The 14,041-nt window shown below is 40.4% G+C and overlaps 1 protein-coding gene across 1 annotated transcript in view; it reads right to left on the bottom strand.

Annotated features, from left to right (window-relative positions):
• LOC144033307 (Na(+)/H(+) exchange regulatory cofactor NHE-RF2) overlaps positions 1-12,934 on the bottom strand; it is a 30,170-nt gene extending 17,236 nt beyond the window's left edge. Inside the window, exons 1-2 of the mRNA XM_077541352.1 lie at positions 11,767-12,934; positions 10,306-10,620 (exon numbers count right to left, since the gene is read on the bottom strand). Coding sequence (XP_077397478.1) covers positions 10,306-10,620; positions 11,767-11,973 — 522 coding nt within the window. The 5' untranslated portion in view covers positions 11,974-12,934. The remainder of the gene's footprint in view (positions 1-10,305; positions 10,621-11,766) is intronic.
• Positions 12,935-14,041: the final 1,107 nt, after the last annotated feature.

Genomic DNA, 14,041 nt, shown 5'->3' with positions numbered 1-14,041 from the left:
TTACACATATATCAAATCCATACCACATTATGTATATGCAACATAGAATATTGTTTGGCCTGGGTATTCAAGTTTGTAAATGCACACGCACCATCCCTACTTTATATCCTACAAAATCATGGACAAGGCCGGCAGTCTATCAGAAAGTGTGTGAGGCCACAGTGATAATCACCGCGTGGGAATGTACACTTCCTCACAGCTGTGAGTACACACAGGAGCAAAGTGAAGGTGTCAAAGGGCAGAACACATTAGAGCTAGACTTACATTGGACTATTCTGTGGTACACAATCAAGCCAAACATATAATATTTGATGCCAGCAAAATTGTGTGGACAGCACATATGCAGATTGATATGTTTTACAAATCATATTTAAGGTAATAATATGCTTTTTTGTTTTTTTGTTTTTTACATTACAATAATAGCTTCATAATAGTATGAATGGCACACTGCCTTCATCATTTCTGTCATTGCCATAGCAACCAAAAATTCATGTCTCAGCTTCAGAAAACAGGTGAGCCGTGATTGGTTACCTGAGCAACTAGGGGTGTGAATTGCCTAGTACCTGACGATTCGATTTGTATCACGATTCACAGGTCACGATTCGATTCGATACCGATTAATCCCGATACAAATTTATAAGTCGATTGTTGCGATTTTTTTAAATTCAAATTTAGAAAATAAGTAAACTTGTACAGCGTAAGATTTGGATGAAAATGTATTATTTATTTATCTGAAACTTCAGTCTTATGCAGGTTGTAATCCGTTTCATGTTTGAACAGCATTGAAATAAAATATTAAGGCTTAATGTTCCATTCAGTTTAAAAATCGATTCAGCCGCCTATTGAATCGATTCGAGAATTGCGCAATGTAATATCGCGATATATTGCCAAATCGATTTTTTTTTAACACCCTTGTGAATAACTGTGATGCCATTTTCAGTCGACAGTAAATGGATATAAAAAGAAAAAAATGCTGGATTTTGCTGCTTAACTCATATTTTGCAAACACAATATGAATCAGTTTACTGTATTTAGACTAGGGGTCTGCATAGAAAATGTTTTTGTCAAGATTTTTTTGGGGGGAGGGGGGGTGTTGACTTCCCCTTTAAAAGAGAAACCACATTGAATAGAAGGTCCCGACAATTATGCATTACATAAAAAGACGTCAGGCCTGTTTTGCCACATTCTGACAGTAAACATTAAGGGGTGTACTGTACGTATTATATGTATGAAGGACATATCATTAGTTGCCATTATATGTGACTTCAAAAGAGACAACCCCATTCATGACTCAGTGTTCAGAAAAAAAAATGTTGCTCGGTTAATTATGTTGTGGCTAGCACATGTCCTCGGGGTGAACACACATTTACGTTTATGATCAACACTAAATGACACACAGCTGTGCTCACACGCACACACTCGGTTGTTTCTCCTGCATTACAAACCTAACTGAGGGTTAAATATCAGTCTTGCATTTCACCCCTTGAGACTCTTTGACATCTAAAAGGCCAACATACACACAAATGCATGTTCCAGACTCCTGCATCTTGATGTAACATAGTTGGTATTCGAAAAAGGAAGGGGTTGGACAAGGGGGGTTGCTAAACACGAGCTCCAGATGTTAGTCAGAAGAAATGCACACACTCGCTCTCAGTAAGCCACTTAACAAGCATTTTAAGGTAAATGTGATACACCGGATAACATGGATAAACAAAACAAAAAAAGCTTTACAGCGTGCAAGACTTCTTTGCTCCTCAGCACAGCTTTCACTGCTGGATGCACACATACCAAAAGTATTTGGACATTACAGCTGTTGGGATTCTTGGATGGGATTTGAAATCAAACAGACTCTCAACTGTGACTTTGAGCTTTTCACAGAAATTGTATGCTGTGTCTAAATGTTCATCATGCAAGCATCATTTCAACCAGTTAGATGAAAATCCTTTGTAGTCAATGTAGGCTAAAGACAATTTAGAAAGATATGAAATAAAAAAGGTTTTTGCATTAAACGGGCCGTATCCAGTTGCCTCGATTTAAATTAAACTCTGCAGATTATTGTGGCATTGATGAGTTGTTATTAAATCAGAAGAACCCAGGGTTAACTTTCATAATGAGAAGAATGAGAAGTGAAGTATGAAGAAGGGAAGGAGCAGCTTGGGTTACCACCTAATCTCTCAAACTTGATGGAGGTCGTGCTATGACATGGCTGTGGATGTCTTTGAATGGAATGGGCTCCGTGATGTTTATTGATGATGCGATGACTGCTGACAGACTGTCTGGATGAATAGTGGGGTGTATATGCTCTGTTCCAGTTCAACCAGATGCTAAACTGACCTCACATAGTCCAAAAGCAAGTCAAGACGAACATATCCAGTACTGTTTTCTTCAATGGCAAAGTCAGTGGCCTGATCTGTGCCCGACAGAGCATGTTTTTCACTAACTGATGACAAAAAAATGGGTATTATGGTTATTCGGGTTTTTGGGCAAGATGGCTTCACATGTGCTCTCCTGAACGTGAGTGAACTGAGGTGCTGATGCATCCCAATAACTTCCATGCTGCTACATGAGTGTTGACAGGCCACAGCTTTTTCTAATATTAAACTGAAGTGGGCATAGGGCTTATGATGTATGCGTTTATTGTCCAACGGAGATGCGCACATGGCTGCACTGATAATGAAATCCATCACACTTTAGGCTTGTTTTTCTGCATTATTGTCTGCTATTTGCTGCATCTTATGCTCCTCTCACTGTCGTCCTGGAGACCGAGGTCAAAAAGTACGTCTGCAGCTGCAACGCTTCTATGCACTGTCAAAAATCAATACATCACACTCACATTCCAACACCACAGCCACAAATGAACTGGATTGGTCTCAGAATTAATCAATTACGGCGTTTAGAGACGATCATGGCATGCACTGCAAAATACAAGTATTCACAGTATTTCCATCTAGATTATTAGATTATTATTCACTTAAATAAACTTTAAGTGAATAACATTTAATATTTAGTGACTTCACCAGACTCTTACATTCTTCATTTGAAATACTTTTCCAGGCCTTTAGTGCAGTCTCTTTCAGTTCTTTTTTTGTTCATGGATTTTCTCCCTTCAATCTCTCTTCAGGATGTAAAGTGCATGTTCTATTGGGTTAAGGTCCAGTAATCAACTTAGCCAGAGTAAGGCTGCATTCACACTGCAGGTCATCATGCTCAATTCTGATTTTTTTTGGGGGGGGAAATCCGATTTTTTGAGTAAACGTTCACATTACCTATTAATTGCGACCTCAGCCTGTCTGCTGTGTGAACGTATGAGTCCCCAAAGTGACTCACATGCGCAGAAGAAGATACGTCACTCACAACCTTGTGTTTACCAAAGTAAATACTTATGGTCCAGCGTGTCAGGGTCACGAACTTTTATAAGTCCGTTGTCGGGGCAATTATTTTTACCATTTCATATCTACGGATTGATGCGGGAGGAGGTAGAAATATTTTGTGAAAATGAGGCCAGCCTGTTCGAGAAAATGACATCACGGCATTGCCGTGCGTGATAAATGAGTCGTCTGCATTGCTAAATTACTTATATCACCACAAATGTCAACTTTATGCTTCATGTTTCAAGGGTGATTACATTCAAGTCAAATATAAAGTCAGACCTGTGACTCGAAACAACTTTGCCAATTCACATACACCTCCCGAGTAGTAGACTCCCCCGCGCGGAGCGCATATTGGACTTTTGGAGGTCGGATATATGCGACATATGTCACATTGCACAAATTCGGATACGTATCCAATCTCGGCCCACATATGAAAGTGACCCAAAATCAGAATTAAGCCATTTAAATTGACATGAAAAAGTCAGATACAGGTCGTATTTGGGCAAAAAAAATCCGATCTGGGTCACATTTGCCTGCAGTGTGAATGTAGCCTAAGACCTTCCATTTTTTCTGCCTGATGTAGTCCTTGGTTGTGTTGGCAGTATGGTTTGGGTCATTCATTGGCTTGTATGATGAAGCCTCATCCGATTATCGTATTTTCCGCATTATAGGGCGCACCTTCAATGAATGACATATTTTCGAACTTTTTCCATATACAGTATAAGGCGCTACAGTAGAGACTGGGGTTACGTTATGCATCCATTAGATGGTGCTGCGCTAAAGGGAACATCAACAAAACAGTCAGGTCAGTCAAACTTTATTAATAGATTACAAACCAGCTTTCTGACAACTCTATTCACTCCCAAAATGAATAAACAGCTGTTTTATTATTTTCTCTGAGGTAAAGTATTCGTATTAGCTAGCGATCCAAGATGGCGGGATCTTCTGCCAATCGTGCAGGGTCACCAATAGCGTCTTGACAGCGAGACCTGTTGCGGCTCAATATTGTTCCATATATAAGGCACACTGGATTATAAGGCGCATGGTCAGCTTTTGAAAAAATTGAAGGCTTTCAGGTGCGCCTTATAGTGCGGAAAATACGGTAGTTTGGATGCATTTTTCTGTCAATTACCAAACAAAATGGTTCTGGAGACGTCAGAATTCATTTTGCTGCTACCATCACGAGTTACATCAACAATGAATAGTAAGCTCATTCCAGAAGCAGCAATGCAAGCTCAAGGCACAACATTCCCTCCATTTCTTCAGACTTTGGCTTTTCCACTTGTCCTGAGGCCAAGATTATCAAAGTGATGGAAAGGCAATATATTTTTAATTTGGCACAAGCTGCAACACAAGCCATAAAAAAAGACATTTTCATAGCAGCAAATCCTTTAGGGCATGCGCGCACAAACATTTTCTGACATAAGGGCCACATTGACATTCTCCAGCGTAGATAAAGATAGGCGAAGATATGATACAGCACGTTGACTTTGTACAAATTATTTTATTGAACGAAACAGTCAGCTTGTTGATAAAGCAAAAAGTCAAGGATTTTACATGATTTTTAGGTGGCCAACAGCCTTGTATCTCACGATGTTCACCTCTATACCGAGTAGCAACGGAATCACATCTCCACATTTCGAACCAAAACAAGAGCAATCTGTACTAAGGTGACCTTGACACCAAACAGAAAGTGGAGCCAACAATCGCAATTCTGAGGCAAGTCTGACAAAATGATGTGTGATTAGTTGAAAACAAGGAAGTTGGAGATAAAAATCAATTTCTTCTTCTCTTCCCTGCCTTGCTGACCAATGTAGAATGTACGGTAAATGCAGGTAAATTACATGGGTTGTGTCTATTTTTAGTACAGTTTGAATATGTCTTTACCAGGAAAAATCGACTTTATAATATTGTAAAAATAACACCCCATATGATACTTGTTACAAACAGAGTAATACCATCACTAAATGGAATGTAAGCAAATGAAACTCTTTTTGCCACCTTTTTATCTTACATTCAATGGACATTGTGCTGCTTCTGGTGATGTGTGCGCCCTGCCCACCTGGGGGCAGTATAATACGGACATACGGATATAATTGGAAATGTTTTGATCTCCTCAGTATGTTCCTTAGTCATACTTTGCAGAGGATAAAGAATATGTACAGTATATCCCTGTGAGTATTGATAATATTTGTGTACACCGTTTGTGTTTAAATTGCCGTAAAGTAATTATATATCACATTTCTGTTTGCAATTTGGACACCCCTGAGTTCACACATAACATTCATTCACCAAAGCATTTTCCTCTAACCCTACGCCCCACCCCCTCCCAATTTTGGGGGGTAAAATTACAGCACTACAAAATTGTACTAAATTCTTCAATCACTCCGCGATAGTCAAAAGTAGACGTGAGGCCTAATTCAACATTCACAAGCACGCTTTTCCACTTAACTTGTGGCTTTTGAGAAGTTTCAACATTCCTTCCACGTGTTTAATTGGCATTCGGAACAATATGTCCATAGCAACAAGTATCCGGTTTAGCTTTAAACAAACCTGGCATAGTGGACCGGGAGTGCAACCAGACTGGAGAGAAATACTGCCCAACAAACCACCACAAGATGTTTGCAAGAGAACGTCAAAGTCCCACAATATAACACCTTCAATATAAGAGCCAGGAACATGAACCATGCATTCTGTTGGAAGAAGAATTGCACGATATCTGTTTGGCATTCTTTTTCATCATGGCTTCCAGGGTTGGTAATAAGCGTGCGTCCACATCCACAGGTAAAAAGAAGTACCGAGAAAGTGATACCTGAGACGTCACCTTGGGCTTCGACAGCAAAGGGGCCCACCCCCTCGCATACGTGAGCGTGTGCCGCGAGGGTTACGTAAAGCTGAGAGCTTCGACACCTCAGGTATGTGCTCAGGTTAGATGACACGTACGAAACGCCAAGATAAAGGAGGGTGGAGACACACATATATGCACTATGCAGTATGTTGGCACGTGCAAAGGATACACTGATAGTGACTGTGTGTGTGTGCATCTGTCAGCGTTATCACCGGCGGCGTCACAAATCAAAAGTATACGTTCATGCAACAAACAACTAAATGTGGGGGAGTTTAATTTTCATGAAGCAGTAACCATTTTTCACCTATTTGCTAATTTAAAAAAATGTCACAGAGGAATATTTGAATGGGAACACTCTTTTCTCAGTATGTGTGAGAAATGTACATGTAAGTGGGGAGTGTGCATGTGCCGTGTGAAAACGCACTGAATTCAAACATGACACCCAACTGTGTTTGCAAACTGTATACAGTATATGCAGGGAATATTTTGCCGGCTAATTAGCGTTCATTTCAACTATTAAGTCACTATAAACCCCAGCTAGGCAGTGTATCGACGCCTTTGTCGCTTCTCACGTCGTCCGAGCAACAAACGAAAGTAGTTTGCCAACTTGGGACACTGGCCTGGTGATGAAACCCAGGTTAGCTTAGTGCTAGCAAGAAGCTGGGCTCTGCTGTTGGCCACAGTACAGCAAAGGCTCCTAGAGGTTAAAGTAAGTTAATTTAAACTAAAAAGGAAAACCTTTCCATAGATAGATGGACGGGGCAGCTTCAGTGTGTGGGTTTACGTTCCGATATGGTTAAAAAAAAAGAAAAAAAAAAGAATGAGGCCTTTGGACAACGCATGGTGTAGATAAAGCTAAGTGCACTCATTTATCATTTACCGTTATGATCAAATTGGATTTTTCATATTTTGGACTACGACATGTTTTTCAGCAAAAGTACAAATTCTATTGGAATTGATTCAGAACTCGTTCATTAATGTCAACAGTAATAGTGAGCATGGATTTGGGGTGTTAAGTTCAAGCTGTAATATACAGTACAAACACATACGAGTGACGTTTATATTAGGCGACTTAAAAGCGGATTCAAGGATATTTTTGTGGCTGCGTCTTCCGGGTGGATCATCTTAAAGATTGTTTCTCGGTCCTGTCAATCAATCTGCGTAACGACGTTGTCCGTGCTCGTTCCTAGCTGCGCATGCGCACTTCGAGTGTTTGTAGCACGTAGCTAGCTTCGTGTAGTGAGCTTCGGATTTGGCCATTCATCGTTGTAGCTCCACCGAGCTGACCGCGTACTTTGAAAATAGCTGAGAGCCGCAAGAGGACATCCGTATGAAGCGAGGCCGGCTGCAGAGGCTGATGAAGATGATGATGAAGATGAGCTCGGACGTTAGCGACATTTGAGAGGCGTTTCCCCCAGACGAGCAGGAGAGCTGGTAGGATGGTCTTCCGCATGTGCAGTTTTTTAAACGTCACAAACAGATGATGGCTTCCACTTTTCAAGAACATCATTGAATCCACCTTTAATTGCTCAACAGTATTTGTGGCATTGACACAATGCAGCCAATCAAGGAGTAATTGTCTTATTCACAAGCCAAGAGTGTGTAAGAGTAACAAGAATGTCTGTGGTAAGGCCAGTCGTCTGTTGCCAGTTTGCGAAAACAGTGCTGACATTCCCACTATTGTACACGTACTTCGAATTTTTGCTCAAGTCCAATAAATATAACGATCTGACAAATAGACAAGACTTTAATAGAGCTTTGGTTCAAAGTTTACTTAACAATGCTTTTTTTTTTTTTTTTTTTTTTTTTTTTTTTTTAATTCAAAGCCGTTAAATGTGAAATAAAATATGCCAGAACCTCAAAAATGGAAGACAAAAAAAAAAAACTAAAGAAAAATACACTTAAGAAATCACGCATAAAAATAGACAAGCATCAGAGAATTAACCCTGAATGTAAGTGAGTGTCAACATTTGTGTCGTCTTTTGTTATCATGAAGGTAGAGTCAAAGTGTTATGTTTAACATTGGTGACAAGGGACTTGAATGAGGACCATAAACAACACCAATGAGTGTTTTTACCATCAGTGGACAGCTTCTTTTGACACGAAACGACAGTTAAGAATGTAAAACGTTACTGTTGAAAAAAACAAAAAAAAAACAACAAAAAAACTAAGAACTTTTTATGATGGCCACAGTTGGAGGTTCATTCAATTTCAATTAGCTCTACTGTTACTACTATATATTATTTTTCCAAATATAAACAAAATGGGTGCCAAATGACTGTTTAAGTTAGACTTAAAGTTCCATTGTATAATGTTTTTGTAACAAAATAGCCCATAGCATTTGAAGCAAACCGGATTCACAGAATGTCCTCGTTGAGTTGTTTTTGTCCTATTTTGTCTCACACACACAAAAAAATCCTTAAAAGCAGCAACAAAAAATGCGCACACCCTCCATCAGTACATACATGGACTATTTAGCCCCCTCATTGCATGACTCAACTGCCTTGCACATGCTTTGTTTGGCCCCTTTTCAGAGGGGGTCCCATTCCTACTGATGTCAGAGGTTCTATGCAGCTCCCATTGCAGAACAATTCTGGTAGAGTTTTTAGTTCTCATGCATCGGTAAGCCACATGAGACAAATGTGCTGCGTCAGCATAAACAGACGGTAGGATTAAAAACATGCTTTCTTCTGAAGCAGCAGCAATGCCGCTATTGTGCTGCTAAATTGATACAATGACAACACCTAAGATGTGGTTAAACTCTACTTCCATTCTTAGAAGTTATAACACGAGAGTCAGACAAAAGAATAATTTGTTAAGAATACCACCAAGGTGACTCACTGGGATTCCTCTCCACAGATCACAAAAGGCAACCACATACAAACATTCCGGATATAACTGATAGGCCTTGTCACTTTTCCCATTGAAAGAGAGCCACTCACATATGGATGGTGTGCATCTAAGTGAGAACACATGTGGAAGAGCATCTTTGAGCTCCAGTGCTGCAGCGTGAGGAAGCATGTTACTTTTTTTTTTTATGTCAACACGCATCTTAAGAGTGAATTTAGAGAGTTTGAAATGTTTCATGTTGCTGCATTGCACCTAAGACCAAGATGTAAATAACTACAAGAGGATGAGAGTCTGTGTGACAAGGATGCATTTCTGTGGATTTCCTGTTTTGCAGAATCTACGCCAAATCTTCATTTTTCAAAGGTCACAGCGTCTTAACTTCCTGGATTGTTGACCTCTTCCAACATAACATCTTGAAGAGACCTTCAAAAAGCCTCCTGGCCACTCAGAAGATTTGCACGCATTACATGACAAGCTCGCCGGTCATAAAGTAAGGCATGAGCTGGATATGGATAAACTAAAGCGAGGCACACACGTCACAATGTTTAATATCTGAACCAATTTGAAGATGTGTCAGACCTCACAGGACAACGAACAAACTCAGCATGTGTATATTCGTATTGTGGTATACTTTAGGCGACCAAAACAAACTCCCTTATAGATGCAGCTAAAGGCTAGCATAGTAGCATAATTTGTAGCCTAGCATAGCATACTATTGAGTGTTTTTTTGTTTTTTTTTTGGTTGTGTGTTTGTTTTTTTGTTTGACTTAAAGTCTGTTGACTTAAAATCTGATTGAATTCAGGGTTGGGGAACCCAGGTCCAGAAAGGAAAATCCCTTAAGCAGTTTGGCTTTAGCCACAGGTGCTTCTACTCAAGAGGTGGAAAAGAGCTTGTTTACCTGCCAGTTGAGTGGAAGCATCTGTGTCTAAAGCCAAACTGTGGCAGGGTTTTTACCTTCTGGACCTGGATTCCCCAACCCTGCTTGGATTAATGGCGCAAATGTGCTTATTTGACAGTGAAATGTATAGCGTGATGTAGCTAGCTAAGCAAGCTATTCACTCAAACTTCACACATTTCCCATTTCAACATTGACCCCGATGATGTCACCGGGCAGATTTACACTGTTCTCCGTAGTAGTAGTAGTACAGTTTACTTAGACTTAAACCTTTTGGGGTATCTGATGGAGCAACCCCTCTATTTCTGTCGGTGATTATGAAAGGAGGTGAGGCGTTTACCTTCTTCACAGCTAACGACGGCAGCCTCCTGGTGTGTTTCGGCACCTGACAACTCTTACTCCTCTGCAGCATGGACTGTAGCATGGCAGAGCCGTTCCCCCCCTCCTCATGCGTGTCCTTGCTGGGGGAGGACGGGAGCGAAGTCGGCGCAGGGCTGGGGGGATCCGGGGGAGAGAACGGGGGAGGCGGCTCCTCTCCGGGGATGGCCATCTCCTCTGTGGCCGTGAGGCGCAAGTTACGCAGACATTCGTGCGTCTCCTGGTCCACCACCAGTAATCTGGTCTCATTGTCCACGGCTTTGATCCGCTGTACCACCTGAGGGTGGGAGACAAAGTGCAATGGTGGGCACAAATGAACAACTTAAGTATTCTGTGTGAGCAACATGATCTGCAGAGATTGGGCTTTAACTTGACCAGAAATCCACAATGATGTGATCAAACAGCAGGAATTTGGTACGGATATATGTACAGTACCTTGTTGCAATCTTCCACGAGCGGTAAAACTGTACTACTTTGTTGTCACATCCTCATTTCTGTCCATCATCATTACCCAGTGACACCTCTTCGCGGAATGACTGTCAAGGCACTTCCACGCAACATTCTTGAGCAACAGGTTTGCAAACGACAACATTCATGTGCTTGGAAGTTTGTCGTGTCACGTGCGACCAGTGTGATCCTGCTGCTTATAAAATGTATTATGTATCAATATGCAGTTTAGAGAATGAACCAGTAGGCGTAGGACATGGGTGTCAACATAAGGCCTGAGTGCCATATTCTGGACCACAACATTGTTTTTTTTATGCATTTTAAGCAAATAAAGTTTCTACTTTGTGTTGCTAAATGCGTTTGTTCTTTTAATTTTGAAGGCATAGGTTGTAGACAAACATATTTGTTTGCTACACATTATTTTCAATGATATTGCAGGTGAAATGTCTTGTTGAAAATGTACGTGAGGTCATACATGTCTGTGTTGTTTTTTTTTCACAGTCACAACATGCTCTCTGAGTGAAACTGCAACAACAAATTGAGTTTAACACCCCTGGATGTAAGGCGGAAAGGCGCTTTCAAAATTTTAAATGACACTTTTAGCAATCCTATGGCCTTTCAGTGTGGGTCGTACACCCCAAAATAGTGCTTTTGGTACACAGCAATTTTAAAACAGTTAGTGTTTTAGGGGAGCATACTGTAGATCACATTAAAGGAGTTCAAAATAGACCTGATTAATACGTCAATAAAATAAATATAATGGAGTCACTGAAATAACTCAAAACATAAAATTGTAATATAAAGAAATACTGTGCACTAATGTCAGTGTGATGTAAGACCATATTTCTTTCGTCATAGAAGTAAAAAGGTGATAATTCCATTTCCATGGGTGGCTTAAAAAAAAAAAAAAAAAGTTGAATTTTGGGGGTCAAAGGGGCTACATGTTGACTACTCCATTATGATGCATGGTGAATACCTGGTGATGCGTCTCTCTCTCCACGTTGACACCGTTGACCGCAACCACACGGTCCCCCGCGCGTAAGCCCGCCGCTTCTGCAGATGAGCCGGGCTCCACTTTGCGGATGAACTGGCCGGTCTTGCCTTTCTCACCGTGCAAGTGGAAGCCGTAGCCTTCCTCCCCCTTTGTCATGACACAGAGCCTCGGTTTCCTCTCGCTCGCCATGTCCTCCTGTACTTATAATTACCTCCGCAGAGTTCAGATGATTGGAAAAAAATTAGTGGGCTAAACGCGTACCTGCTAATTCCGCACGCTTGCCACTGTCAGCAGCAACACCAGATTGGAAAAAAATAAGAGCGCAATAGAAGTTAGAAAATCCAGTGTGAGAAAACGTGCATTCATGAGCGACCATTCCAGGCGGAGTATTCCGTTCCAAAATGTTATCCTCAGAGGTTCCAATGCAGCATGATGGATGATCATGCACAAGTGAGCTCCAACTTTTCCCTCGACATCTAAACGTAACAACAGCTCGCTCTACACTTGCACAGCCAAAGTGGGGCCTCAGCACCACCCCGCTTCACCCGGACTGATGTTGCAATAGATTCTGTGCACAAAATAGTGCAACACCGCCTCTCAGTGGCACAAAGCACAATGTTCCAGTCAACCCACAGTGGTTTTCAGTACACTTTGCTTTTACAATAGTGTTTTTTCTTTTCTTTTTTTCAAATACTACCTTAAAATAATAAATAAATAAATAAATAAATAAATCCTCAGCTCTCAGTAAGTACCACCATCATGGCCACCATTAGAATACAGTAACATAGTCGTCCTAAGTGTTTTTCCAAAACAAAGTACGTTTTATTATATTATTTAAAAAAAAAGAAAAAAAAAGTGTATTTTGATATTTTTGTAAGTCACAGTAACATGCATCCATAATCTTGGCATCCTCTTTCATTTGAACCTCACGTCAAGCAAATAAGCCGGACTGCATTTTTTCTACCTAAAAAATATAGCACGACTTCGCTCTTCACTCACTTTCTCTTCTGCCGAAACCTTGATCCATGCTTTCATTAGTATTACATTCAGAATTAATTACTGCCGTAGCATTCTTTGGTATACGATCCAAAACTGTAAAACTACAATTCATCCAGCTTTCTCCATTGCCGCCCCCACTCTCTGGAACTCACTGTCCCAACCACTCCATGCTTGCTCTGACCTCTCCCCTTTCAAAGAAGAACTCAAAACCCATCTGTTCAAAGTCGCCTTTAATGTCTAATGTTTAGTATTATGAATGCTTAGTTTTATACTGATCTTATACGTGTATTGATTTTATGTTTTGGACTTTTTTTTTTTTTTTTTTTTTTTTAAAGAATTTTGTACTGATTTTATCATGTCCTCATTTTTTTGGGACTTTCTGTGAAGCGTCTTTGAGTGCTTTGAAAAGCGCTATACAAAATAAATGTATTATTATTATTATCCATCCATTTTCTTGACCGCTTATTCCTCACAAGGGTCGCGGGGGCTGCTGGCGCCTATCTCATCTGGCTCTGGGCAGTAGGCGGGGGACACCCTGGACTGGTTGCCAGCCAATCGCAGGGCACACAGAGACGAACAACCATCCACACTCACACGCACACCTCGGGACAATTCGGAGCGCCCAATTAACCTGCCATGCATGTCTTTGGAATGTGGGGGGAGACCGGAGTACCCGGAGAAGACCCACGCGGGCACGGGGAGAACATGCAAACTCCACCCAGGAAGGTCCGAGCCTGGACTCGAACCGGAGACCTCAGAACTGGGAAGCGGACGTGCTAACCACTCAACTACCGTGCCGCCCATCATTATTATTATTATTATTATTATTATTATTATTATTATTATTATTATTATTATTATTATTATTATTATTATTATTATTATTATTATAGTTTGAAGCTAACGCATTTCAATTTAGAAAAAAATGTATTTAATTAATTATTTCATTCAAATGTATTGAACATTAAAGTTGAATTTAAAACTAGTACCTTAACAAAAGTTAAAAACAAAATTTTGATTCGAATGTACTAAAAAGTTAATACAATTGAACTGTATATAGTCATTATTTCTTCCATGTGCCACTACAGGGATCCTGCTTAGTTACCACTAGTGTTAGAATAAACCGTGCTTAAGACGTATTATCTTGTCACAGCAAACCAATACATCAAATGCAGCCAACAGCACACAATACAAAAAAACAAAACAAAACTGGAGATAAACTACAAAACAAACTAAAAATATGCACATACAATACACC

Source organism: Festucalex cinctus, chromosome 1 (genome assembly GCF_051991245.1).
Source record: "Festucalex cinctus isolate MCC-2025b chromosome 1, RoL_Fcin_1.0, whole genome shotgun sequence".
NCBI lineage: Eukaryota > Metazoa > Chordata > Actinopteri > Syngnathiformes > Syngnathidae > Festucalex > Festucalex cinctus.
Note: the sequence above shows the minus strand (reverse complement) of the source record. Positions and strands in the feature narration are given on the sequence as shown.